Raw genomic sequence first — 13,296 nt, 5'->3', positions numbered from 1 at the left:
TTCTTCTTGACTGAGAGGGTGTGTTTGGTTTCGAGTGGTCACAATGGTGTAGGTAATCCATAGACGATGCCAACGTTCGTTAGTGTTGATTGGATATGGTCGGAATTAGGAAACTGGTTTAGTAGTTTGCTTCTGGAGACTAGTTAGAAAAGAGCTTTGACCCGCCAGTGGAGGTACTTGAAGAGGTTCTCCGACGATCAATTCAGTATAAGGCTTAATGAGAGTAGTTGAGAGTAAATATGAGAAAGATGAAAGTAGAGAGTAATGAATGCAAGTAATAAATGAGAAAATGAGATTTTAATGATACTTCATGTATGGGGAATCCCCTATTTATAACATTTGGGATGGATGACGTGGTGCCTAAACATTGGTTGGTTGTGATGTAGTAGGTACGATAGGGGTATGGTAGGTGTATATTGGGAATATGTTAGGCGTAAGCTAGGCCGGTTCTAGGCACCTCGTAGGCCTGCTCTTGTCGAACTGTCAGAGGGGCATGTAGAATTTGCAGGCGATGGTGTGACAGGGTTTGGCAGAGGCGCATTAATGGCGAGTCAAATGTGCATTATGGGGCTTGAAGTATGGTAACGTCTTCCCCAAGTAGCTCATGCCTGAATCTTGATCGGCCATAAAAATAGATATTTTGGGTGAGTATCCATCCGGTTTAACCGGGACAGAATAAGAATATTTTAGATTGTTCGTGGAACTTGAGTTCTAGTCATTCTTATTCAACTTAACACCATGACTAACATCAGACTAAAGTCTAAATAATTGTACAATAAAAGAACAAATTAAAGTGAAAACTAGGTATAATTTTCTAAAGAGAGTTGTTTTTATGATAATAAAAGTAAGAGAAAAAGATACATGCACTGATAGTATAAATGATTTTTATATTGTATCATTGATATTTGATTATCATTAATTTTTAAATATACGTAATACAAATTAACTATGAATGATGTAGCAATTTGTGTAAATATTTACACTAATAATGTATAAATATTACACTCTAAAAATAATAGCATAAAATATATTTCATTGACAAAATATAAGTCTAGTGATATAATATCTTGTTAGATCTAAAATACAAAAAATTCAAATGTTCAATTTTTATTAATGACATTTGTTTAAAATGAGAAGATCTCATAAAATACATTCATCACCTATAGGGTAACTTTACCTTCAAATATATATAATATACACTTAGTCGGTCCGTAATTGACTAATGCAATGCTTATCTTGTGCGTAGTTTTAAGTGTGGGCGGGATCGAACGTCAGAGTTCAGAAATTCAACAAAAAACAATGTCAGAAACAGAAGCCTCTGAAACAAATACTCAAACACAGAAAGAAAGTCACGGGTTTTTCTTGAAAGGCTACACCCTAGACTGACATAACGACACATATTCTCCCACTGCATAACCGAGGAGGGGGAAAACTATTATAAGGAAAATATTAATTCTTTAAAATAAAAATAAAAAAATTATATCTAATTTTAGTTTCGAAATTTTAAATTTTAGATTATGTAAAACAGAATGCGAATATTGATTTGGGTGTAAAATAATATTTCATTAATTAGTTAAAATATTAAATATTGGAAAAAAAATATTTTCTTAAAATAATTTGGATACAAATATTTTCTTAAAATAATTTGGATACAAATATTCTCTTGAATTAATTTGGATAAAATTATTCTCTTGAAATAATTTGGATAAAAACACAGAACTACTGGATAACCAGACAATTGAGTTCTCAATTGGATGAAAAATACTCTTAATAAGTATTACAAATTTATCAACTTTGAGTAATTGAGTGTTTAAGTAATCAATTTTGTTAACCTTAATTTGAAAATAAGAAACCAAAAGAAGTAAGTGAAAATTAAGGAATGATATATTTAATATAATAAAAATGTAAGATTATTGTTTTGGTTCATTGTCTTAGATTTTTCTTTACTGGTTATATGCTTTTTCTTTTCAAATTAGTCCCTCCTAGTGAAAATCCTTAACACCGTTTCTTTATCTTTAGTTTTGATTCTTACTACACTCTTAGATAACAAACCCCTAAAAAAAATTGTGCATTAATCTTTACAAGTCATACATCACAAATGACTGAAATGAGTAAAGAGTGAAAAAAATTTATACCATGAAAATATAAAGATTTATATATTAATAGCGTAATATTTATACACATATATTTTATTATACACTCTTAATTTTACTTTATCTTAGTTCTAATTAGAAGTTTCTTTAAAGTTGAGGACAAAATTTATGGACAAGAAGAGAGAGTAAAAATTTAGTGTATTATAAGTATAAGGATATGTTCAGTTTTTATCCCAAATCATATCACAAATTAAAGAAAACATAATATATCAGTTAAATATTTACTATTTTATCTGTTTTTATTTTAGTATCATTGTAACACTATCAATGGATCACTATCATTCGAACACTTAGTGACAACATCATGTTAGAAACACTACTATTAATTTGCTCTCTTTTCTCTCCACCAAACATTTTTATCCAATACTTCCACTCGCCTTCTTTGACCATACACTGTCTTTTTCTCACTATCTTTATTCCATCTATTCCCATTCTCAAACTCTATCAATGGATCTTCTTCTAGACAATAGTGAAGGCCTTTTACTCTCTCTAGACTCTCACAAATCAGTGCCTGCACCTTTCCTCACCAAGACATACCAACTGGTTGATGACCCTAACACCAACCACATAGTCTCTTGGGGTGAAAACGACACCACCTTCGTCGTTTGGCGTCCTCCTGAGTTTGCTAGAGATGTTCTCTCTAACTATTTCAAGCACAATAATTTCTCAAGCTTCGTTCGCCAACTCAATACATATGTATGTATATTTATCAACACTCATCTTTCTCTTCTTTCATCTCTTCAACTCAAAAGTAAATATTTTTATCTAATTATCTTTAGAAGTTTTTAAGGACATAACAACTTTTTTTATGGAGTAAAAATTTGATTTCTTCTAATATGTCTTTCACTTGGTTTTTCAAGTATAATGAAGGAATAAGAAAACTTTGAAGCCATGAAAAAGTAAAATAATCATCTCCCATCATCTTCAGTAGAGATGCAAGTTCATGTTTTATCTTTTGTATAAAAATGTTATTATATTATAAAAGCTTATGGGCAAAAATGTCATGTATGTTATTATGCACTTTCATTTTAGCACTTTAGAAGGCCTTGGGAGAATGATCTGTTATCCTAAATTTTATCCCAAACTCTAACTTAAACCAATGACAATGAAAAAAAACAGAAAAATTAATTAATATTTAATTTTTTTAACTGACATAACATGTTTTTATTAGTTTGATACATGTTTTGTGACATATTTTAGGACAACAACTTCTTATCTAAAATTTTAACTCAATAAAATATATTTATAAGATATATTCTTTTTCACTTCCAAAACCTTACATAAGTTTTTAAGTTTAAATCTCATACAAAAATCAGCTATCGAAAAAGTTTTACTACTCTTATATCGACTCAACTTGGATTAATCCGGGAATGAGTATTGGGAGATTTTGTATTTTATACACTCAGCTAGATTAACCGGAGTCAAACATGGCTTATAAACATGATTTTGGACCAAATTTTCACCATATTTCTTACTTGGTATTTTGTCTAACTTTTTATTCTTACCATTATGAGTAGGGTTTTAGAAAGATTGTACCAGATAGATGGGAATTTGCAAACGAATTCTTCAAGAAAGGAGAGAAACACTTGTTATGCGAGATCCATAGAAGAAAAACAGCGCAGCCTCAACAAGTAACCATGAACCATAATCATCATCTTTCTTCTCCATTGGCAACCAACAACGTTCCAAGTTTCTTTCCCTTTCATGACCGAGTCAGCATATCTCCACCTACTGACTCGAACGAGTTACCAATATGGTGTGACTCACCTCCACTCACTTCCCCAACAAGTGAAAGAAGCAACTACAACACTTCAGTCACTGCACTTTCTGAAGACAACGAAAGACTTAGGAAAAGCAACAACGTACTCTTGTCAGAACTTGCACACATGAAGAAACTATACAATGATATAATCTACTTTGTTCAAAACCATGTTAAGCATGTTCCTCCAAACAACAATACTTATTATCCTTCAGCTCCAATAATGATGCAAAGGCAAATGAATAAACAGGTTAAAGGGTGCTATTATGATTATTATTCAACTAATCCTAGGCAAAACTCTCCAAGTAACACATCAAGAAGTTCCATTACAATTTTTGAAAAGCCTGGTGGTAATAGTAGCTGCAAGACTAAGCTTTGTGGGGTGTCACTTCAATCCAAGAAAAGGGTGCACCCTGAGTATGGATCTAATAATGTTATTGATTATTCTGAAATTAATTATAAGACTCGTTTGGTGTTGGAAAAGGATGATGAATTGAGCTTGAAACTCATGCTTCCTAATCCCAGTTGTTAGTCCCGTTGAAAATTGTGTTAGCTAGCTACTTAATTTGCTTTAGATGTTTGATGTATATATTAGTTGTTTTTATTTTTCTTAATTAATATTTCTATTCTTCTTAAAATCCTTTAATTTTAATCCTCTTATTAAGGTGAGTAGGACTCATCCCTACATACTCATCTGTTTTGGGCCGATCATGATCAGATCCAAATTAACATGGTTGGGACTACTCATCAAGATTAGGATTGAATTCATGTTCAAAATTTAGGACTAGGACTAGGCATGAGAGAAACGTGATTCGGTCTGATTTGTCCTATGAACACTTACTCATCATATATACATTGATTATAAGAAACGTGATTGGTCGAAAATAACATTGATTATAAGAAAAATTCATCATATATACATAATTAACAAATATATATACATATATCATTTCATATGTCAAATTACATGAGAGAGAGAGAGAGAGAGAGAAAGAGAGAAGAAATAACTATCCTATTGGTTAGGCTTTGATAAACAACCAGCCCAAACTATAAAGAAAAAGAAATAAAGTAACATGGACAGAAAAGAAATAAACATAGGAGAGGCCCAAAACATTGATGCTTGAGGTTGAAGGTACCATGGTTGTGAGAACCATTTAACACCCCCCTCAAGTTGGGCGGTATATATAGAACAGACCCAACTTGGAGACAAACTGAGTGAATAGCTTTGGTGCCAGGGGCTTTGTAAAGGCATCTGCAAGTTGATCCGAAGAATGAATTGGAAGAAGATGGATGAACCTTTCTGAATTTTCTCACGTATGACATGGCAGTTAATTTCGATGTGCTTTGTGCGCTCGTGGAAGACAGGATGGTGAGCTAAGTAGATTGCAGAGCGATTATCACATAAACCGGAGTTGGGTGAGATAGAGGAAGATGAAGGTCATTGAATAGGTAGGACAACCATTGTAGTTCACAAGCAAGGCTTTCTAAGGCGCGATATTCAGCCTCAGAGGAGGATCTGCTGACCGTGTTCTGTTTTTTTGTTTTCCATGAAATAATGGCAGAGCCTATGAAGATGCAAAAACCAGTTATTGATTTGCGTGTGTCAAGGCAGGAGGCCCAATATGAGTCTGCAAAAGCTGATAGTTTCATAGTTGACTGTGAGGGGAAGAATAGACCCTAAGAAGGTGATTTTTTTAGATAATGTAGAACTTTGATGGCAGCTTGGTAGTGAGTTGTGATAGGATTGGTCATGTACAAGCTTAATTGTTGGACTGCATAGGAGATATCTAGTCATGAGAAGGAAAGATAGATCAATCTGCCAACTAGATGTCGATAGGATGAAGGATCTTTAACAAGGGTGCCTTTGTCCATTTGAAGTTTGACAGCAAGGTCAAATGGAGTTTTGGCCGGTTTGGATGCAAGATTTCCATATTCTTCGAGTAAGGATAGGGTGTACTTTCGTTGATTGAGATGGATGCCACTGGTGGAGCGTGCAATTTCAAGGCCTAAAAAGAAACGTAGGTGGCCAAGATCTTTAATCTTGTAAGACTTGTCCAGAACTGTTTTGACACGGTTGATCTCGATGATGTTGTTGCCTGTGAGTACTAAGTCATCGACATAGACCAATATTGCAGTGAATGAATTTGTGGTAGATTTGGTAAACAGAGCCTGGTCTGTAGAGGAGTGATGATATCCTAAAGAGACAAGCTTGGTAGATAGAGTGGTATGCCATTCACGACTTTCTTGTTTGAGACCATACAGACTTTTGTGAAACTTACAAACTAGAGGAGAATTGGAGGGCAGGAGACCTGGAGGTGGTTGCATATATACATCTTCATGTAAATCCACATGGAGGAATGCATTGTTGATGTCTAGTTGTTCTAGAAACCAAGATTTGGCAGCTGCTAGTGCTATGATAACCCTGACAGTAGTGATCTTGACAACTAGTGAGAAGGTCTCAAATAAATCCACTCCTTCCAGTTGTGTGAATCCCTTGGCCACTAGTCGTGCCTTGTACCTTTCTAGGGATCCATCTGCATGAAGCTTGGTCTTGTATACCCATTTGCAGCCAACAATGGACTTGTTTGTAGGTAATGGAACTAAGGACCAAGTATTATTGAGTTGTAAGGTTGCTAACTCCTTATGCATTGCTTCTTGCCAGCATGGTATAGTGGATGCTTGTTTGTAGGGTGACGGCTCTTTAATGATGGTGACAGTAAGGAAAAATTTCCTGTAAAAGGGGGAACAATTAGCATAGCTTATAGATGAACTTAGAGGATACAACATACCTTTTGAAGAAGCATGATGGATGTCCTTGGATGTTGCTACGAAGTAGTGATAGTCTTGTAGGTGTGAATGAGGTTTTTTTATTCTGGAGGACTGTCGAATTGGTGGAGTAGGGTTGGGTTAAATGTGATTGGAATGTAGGAGGTTATCTGTAGGATCAGTAGGGGCTTGAGATGGTGGAGGGTGAGTTGGTTCAAAAGAATCAGATAGTGGAGGGTTAGTAATAAGAGGTTTACAAATTGAAGGAGGGGTTGGGGAATGGGAGTGTTCAAAGGGAAAATAATCTTCATAAAAGACTATGTTCCTTGAGAGGAAGATAGAATGTGATTTAAGGTCATATAGGATATACCCTTTAGTACCTTCTTGAAATCCAAGAAAGACAGCTTTGTTGGCCCTTGGTTGGAACTTTGTTCTGTGTGCTTGTAGGGTTGTTGCATAGGCTAAACATCCAAAGACTCTTAAGTTTTCTAATGAAGGAAGGGTGTTGTGCAGAGTCTGATAGGGGCTTTTCTTCTAGAGCATAGGGGTAGGTAATCTGTTAATGATGTGAACAGCATGTGTGATTGCAAAATTCCAAAGCTTGGCCAGAGCTTCGATGGTAAATGACATTGTAAATACAGAGCCCTTGCAACATTGAGGATGTATTGATATTTTCTTTCAACTATGCCATTTTGTTGGGGGGTTTCAACACAAGTTCTTTGGTGAATGATTCCTTTAGAAGCAAGAAAGTCGTTCATCAAGAACTCCACCCCATTGTCACTTCTTAAACACTTTAGCCTTTTGTCAAACTGAGTTTCTATATAAGCTAGGAAGTTGATCAATTGAGGTCTAGCTTCTGCTTTGGATTTTAAGAGCAAAACCCAAGTAAATCTGGTATGATCATCAACAAGAGTCAAAAAAATATTTATGACCAAATAAGGAGGGGATTGAATGAGGTCCCGAAATGTCAGCATGCAAAATTTCAAAAGGCTGCAAAGTATGAGTGATGCTATTATTGAAAGGCAATTTCTTTTGTTTGGATAGATGGCAGGTATCACAAGGTACATGTTTATCTTGAACATGAATAAAAGTAAATTGTTGAGCAAGATTTAACAAAACAGAATCACAAAGATGTCATAATCTCAAATGCCATAGGCAATTACTATTATTTGTACAAAAAGAATTAGGAACAACAGAACTGTTAGATCTTAAAGGTGTTGAAGTTTGAAGATTAAGCATGAATAGCCCTTGATGAGGTCTACCTGAACCAACCATCCTCTTGGTATGGTTCTGCAAGATTAAGCATTGGTGTTGAGAAAATATCAAATGGCACTGCAATTCAGTGATTAGTTTGGTAAGAGAAATAAGGTTAACATCAAATTGTGGCACTAATAGAACATTTGGTAATGAAAGTGAACTAGTAAGGGGAACTGTCCTAGAGATTAAGGTTGAAACCTTATCTCCATTTGGTAAGGTGATGGTCACATGTGCTATAGTTTTGTAATTTGAAAATTTGGTTATATTGTGAGTAATGTGATCTGTAGCATCTGTGTCCAATAAGCATTGACAATTAAGGTTACCTGTGGTGGTTGGAACAGTGGTGTTTACTGTTGAATTGATAACATGATTGTCTTTCTTTGATTGTTGCAGTAAGTCAAGAATTCCCTGAACTTCCTCTTTAGTGAAGGTCCTACCTGAGCCTTGTGTGTGCTTGATCAGTTGTGGTTCAGAGTAATCTCCATGTTCCCTATCCAAGGATGAGCTAGTGGTATGATTGGCCATTCTGGTGGGTTTATTGCCATGGTATCCAGGAGGGTAACCATGCTTAAGGAAGCATATCTCAACTGTGTGATTGGTTCTCTCACAGAAGGTGCAAAATTTGTTTTGTCCTCTGCCTGTGTTATTAGGCATGGTCCCCCTTCCTCTATATGGATAACTCCCTTTGCCTCTAAAATTGGAGCTATTATAGATGCTGGGATTTCTTGGTGGAGGATCTAGTTTGGAGTTTACACTATTAGAAGTGGCATTCAGGGCTCTACTGTCAGTGTCTAAAGTTGGAAGGGTGGGTGTGTTGAATTGTCGTTCTTGTTGAGTCAACAGGGCAAAAGCTTTACCAATTCTTGGAAGGGGGTCCATTAACATCATTTGGGATCTAACTTGAGCATATTGCTCATTGAGTCCTTTTAGGAATCTAATCACATAGGTTTGTTCCCTATAGTTTCTTACACATTGGATCAGTCCACAAGAACAAGGTGTAAGACATTTGCAGCTAAGGATGGGTCTAAAATTTTCTATCTTATCCCACAGACCTTTGATTTGAGTATAGTATTCTGAAATGGCGAGGTTACATTGACTAAGGTGATAAAAATCTTCAAGCAACTCTGCAATGCGAAACATGTCCCCTTGGTAGAACCTTTCTTGGAGATCTTTTCATACTTCAGCCGCTGAATCCATCCAGAGGATAGATTTCACGATTGGTTCCTCTATTGAGTGTTGTAGCCATGATAGGACTGTAGTGTTGCACCTTATCCATGGTCAGTATAGTGAGTCATCCAATTTTGGTTTTGGCAAGGTTCCATCAATAAATCTGAGTTTGTTTTTTGATTCAAGGACCAATTTTATTACCTTGGCCCAAGAATGATAGTTTGTACCATTCAATAAGGGGGTAACCAATTAAAGGGTAGGATTTTCATTAGAGTGAAGAAACAAGGGATTTGTGTATTGATCAAGGGAGGTATCTTGGCTTGCCATGATAGAGGAGGATGAGAACGAAAATAATCAGAGGTTGGTATGGAAGGACCAATGAAGAAGGGGCAGAGAAGCTTGAAGATGAATCAGAGCATATTATGCTCTGATACCATCTTGGTTTTGTGTGAGCAGCGGAAGAAGATCAAAATGAGAGAGAGAGAAAGAGAATTGTTCAGGAAGTGGAACCTTTTTGCCGAAAGAATCAACGCTTCTATAATATTGCATCTTTTCTTTTAGAGATCAATTGGAAAAGATGAGTTAAAATGAAAATAGAAAGTAGTTTAAACTAACTTCCAACAACTAGCTTAAAGGGGGGGGGGGATAACTAACTATCCTATTGTTGGGCTATGATAAACAACCGACCCAAACTATAAAGAGAAAGAAATAAAGCAATATGAACAGAAAAGAAATAAACATAGGAGAGGCCCAAAAGAGGTAGTCATTGATGCTTGAGGTTGAAGGTACCATGGTTGTGAGAACCATTTAACAATTATATTTAACGGGACTAGGATTGGGTTCGAGTTTATAGTCAGACCTAATATACATTGGGTCGATATAGTTTCAGATCTATGGTTGAGTCTAAGTTCAAAAAATAACCAAAACAACATTTAGGATCGGGTAAGAGATGGACCTTACCTGACCCAACCTGGTTCTTGCTCACCCTTACCACTACAACTTTATAAAAGTATTACAAATAAAAATTTGCTTTTATGTAGCAAATAAATATGATCAATACTTTCCAATTATGAATAACATTCAATATTTTCACCAACAATGATTGCCAAATGAGATCATCTTCTAGAACCTGAGAGCAAAATTTTCAGTTTTTGTAATTATTTAATTTAAAATCAATAAAAAAATGTAGACCCTTAAAAAAATTGGTATCAAATATTGGAGAGGATATACACTCATTCATTACTATTAGGTAGTCTTCCATAATAATGTCAGTATTGATGCATATTCATTACGTATGTACTAATAAAAAGTATGTCCTAATAGATCTATTATTAAGAGGCAGTCTTCGATAATAATGTCAGTATTGATACATATTCATTACTGGTATTATGAAATAAAAATATAAAAAAAAATCTATACAATAATAATACGTGAGTTTTATATAATATTATTACATTATTTCCATTAATATTTAATGATTATTTAAAAATAATATAAATAAATAATGAATAATATAATAATTGTATCTACGTTTTGAGACTAATAGTGCATAGATAATGGTGGTGTATATGATTATATGAGATTATTGTCCCAATTCTAATTGAATGCCTTTTTTTATTATTGTCAAAGCCAGTGAGAGATTATTGTTTAATGAGTAATGATTAGTGCACTATTTAAAGAAATATAAATGGTAATATTATATTAAAAATAACATGTTTAATTTAACCCAGTGTTATAAAATTTGGCTTGAACAGACTAGTTTGACTAGTTCAACCATGAACTGTACATATGATCTGAACCTCTTATCTAACCAGTTTTGAATCAAACTCAAATTGATTCAGTTCATTTATGTCGTTTTAAACCTAAAATTGATTACTCGAATGGTTGGACCGACCGAGCCAATCAAAAAATATTTTTTAATAAAACTAAAATGATATCGTTTTGAGATGAAAAAATCAAATATTCTTAACTTACTTTTAATTTTTAATTATATTTATCATTTGTTAACTTATGTTATAGCAAAACTTTCGTTGCTTAATTACATTTTATCCATATGCATACTTTTGTTGCAATTAAAGCATTATATATATATTTATTGTTTGTCCTGTTTTCAACTTATTTGAAAATTTTTATAATAGTGAAATATTATTTGTTGATTATTTTATTATGTATAATAATATTTTTAAATTTGGAATATAGAAATATTAAATAATATTAGTTAATATTATGAATTTTTTAGATTTGTTAATGTAAATTGAGTCAATCAATCCAAGTAATAACTCATTAAAATACCCTGATTGAGTCATTGTTCGGTTCGAGTTTAATTACAGTTATTTAACATATTGCCCGATGCTATACTTTTAATAATAATATAGGTTGTTTTATGTTTGGAATTTTAATGAATTTGATAAAGGCAATCATTACCATAACCTTAGTTAATAAGAGGAAATAATAGAAAGATTTAGAATTAGTTTCTTGATCCAAACATTAAACATGTCTGTGCATGGGATTGTTGGTTTGGTTAGAATAAACAAAAAATTGAAGGAAACTATAAATGTTCATCTCCTATCCTGCTCCAGTACATCTATTAACTCTCGCTGGTGCAATTTACTGCATTCCATTGTTGGAGATCCTGCCATATAGTATTCATCTGTTGTTTTCTTCCTTCAAACTTATCCCTTATTTGATTTTGGGTCTGTGCATGCTTTAGTTATTACATTAATGAGAGCGAGTGAGAGATAGAAAGTTAGTGATATATGGGTTTCTTACATTTTTATTGGGTAAAAAGCTGAGAAATAATGTAACATGCTGGCTTAAAGGAATAAAGATCTCATGTCCATGTTTTCATCCTTATTTATGTTTTGGACCAATTAAAATGTGTTATTCAATAATAAAACAATCATAAAAATAAAATTATATTATTTAAAGTAATTTGATTGCATAAAGACGAGGAGAGACATGATTTTTTAGGACATGTGATCTCAACTTAAAGACATTATTTTTATTCCGAGACTTTCTTTTTTTTTGCTAAGCGAAGAATATATTAAGAAGTACAAGAGGTGCTAACCTAATACAAGCAAACAAGAAGCTAAGAAGAAGCTAAGATACAAGACCTCGGGTCCAAGCACCAGTTAGAAAAAGAACAACAATTGGACTTAACATTGCCCAAGAACCAAGTCCAAGATCTAATCTGAATTAAATCCAAAATATGCACAAAACTAAAATCCTTAGAAGAAAAAGAACGTCGTTTCTCATTTTCCAAATAGACCACATAGAAGCAAACCAGATCATAGACCAAAGATTCGCCCCTTTTTTACACCTATGCAAGCTCATATGGTCCTGGAAAAAAAACAGTGCAATTATCTGGCAATGACAAATGCATCCCCAACCAAGAATAAACACTCCTCCAAATGTTTTCAGCAAAAACACAAGATATAAACAAATGATCTAAGGTTTCCGGGTAGATTTTGCAAAACACACAACCCAAATCGTCATTTGAGAGAATAAGAGATCTCTTCTGAATCTCACACTTGGTAGCCACTTTTCCTCTAATCACCTTCCAGATAAAACATCACACTTTGGAAGGAACACAATTAATCTAAACAGAATTAAAAATGTTACCTAAAGGATGCAAAGGAGCATTTAAAAGAACACCAGAAGAAGATTTAACTTCAAAAGTACCAGATGAGGTTAAATTCCATCTCAGATGATCCACTTTACCAACAACACAAGATATCGGGCTAATAGTATCATACAGATTCCTTTCCAAAGCCGTTTCCCACACAAAAAGAGGCCTCCTCCACTTAATCTCCCAAACCCACCTACCATCAAACCAGACACCATTCTCCGAGACAGAAGAAGAACTGTTAGCAGCCACCGAACATAGATGCGGAAAAACAAGACGAAGCGGAATCTGACCAAAACAGTTATCATCCCAAAAACTAGCAGTGGAACCATCCCCAACCTCAATAATAATATTTGAGGAAAACCAATCCCTACTAGAAGTATTAGACTGCCCCACCGAACACACTCCCCTCCACCAAGACGACACCGATAACGAACTCGATGGCGCAGACAACATAACATACTTAGACTTAATAACCTTAACCCAAAGAGCGTCATGATTATTCAGGAAAGACCACTTCCATTTACATAACAAGGCTTCATTAAAAACCAAAATGTTCCTAACCCCTA

General features: G+C 34.3%; 1 protein-coding gene across 1 annotated transcript; it reads left to right on the top strand.

Annotated features, from left to right (window-relative positions):
* Positions 1-2,524: 2,524 nt before the first annotated feature.
* Positions 2,525-4,526, top strand: LOC109337318 (heat stress transcription factor B-4-like). The gene is made up of 2 exons (XM_019574270.1): positions 2,525-2,849; positions 3,671-4,526. The coding sequence occupies exons 1-2, from the start codon at positions 2,601-2,603 to the stop codon at positions 4,442-4,444; spliced, it is 1,023 nt and encodes a 340-aa protein (XP_019429815.1). The 5' UTR covers positions 2,525-2,600; the 3' UTR covers positions 4,445-4,526.
* Positions 4,527-13,296: the final 8,770 nt, after the last annotated feature.

The sequence above is a fragment of the Lupinus angustifolius genome, unplaced genomic scaffold (assembly GCF_001865875.1).
Source record: "Lupinus angustifolius cultivar Tanjil unplaced genomic scaffold, LupAngTanjil_v1.0 Scaffold_5_99, whole genome shotgun sequence".
Taxonomy (NCBI): domain Eukaryota; kingdom Viridiplantae; phylum Streptophyta; class Magnoliopsida; order Fabales; family Fabaceae; genus Lupinus; species Lupinus angustifolius.
This window is presented reverse-complemented; position numbering and strand designations above follow the sequence as displayed.

What these genes read in the sequence shown, in the direction of transcription:
- LOC109337318 (XM_019574270.1), top strand. Translation starts at nt 2,601, where the DNA reads ATGGATCTTCTTCTAGACAATAGTGAAGGCCTTTTACTCTCTCTAGAC. An exon ending in TTCGCCAACTCAATACATAT is followed by an intron (nt 2,850 to 3,670) that starts GTATGTATATTT and finishes CATTATGAGTAG; the next exon opens with GGTTTTAGAAAGATTGTACC.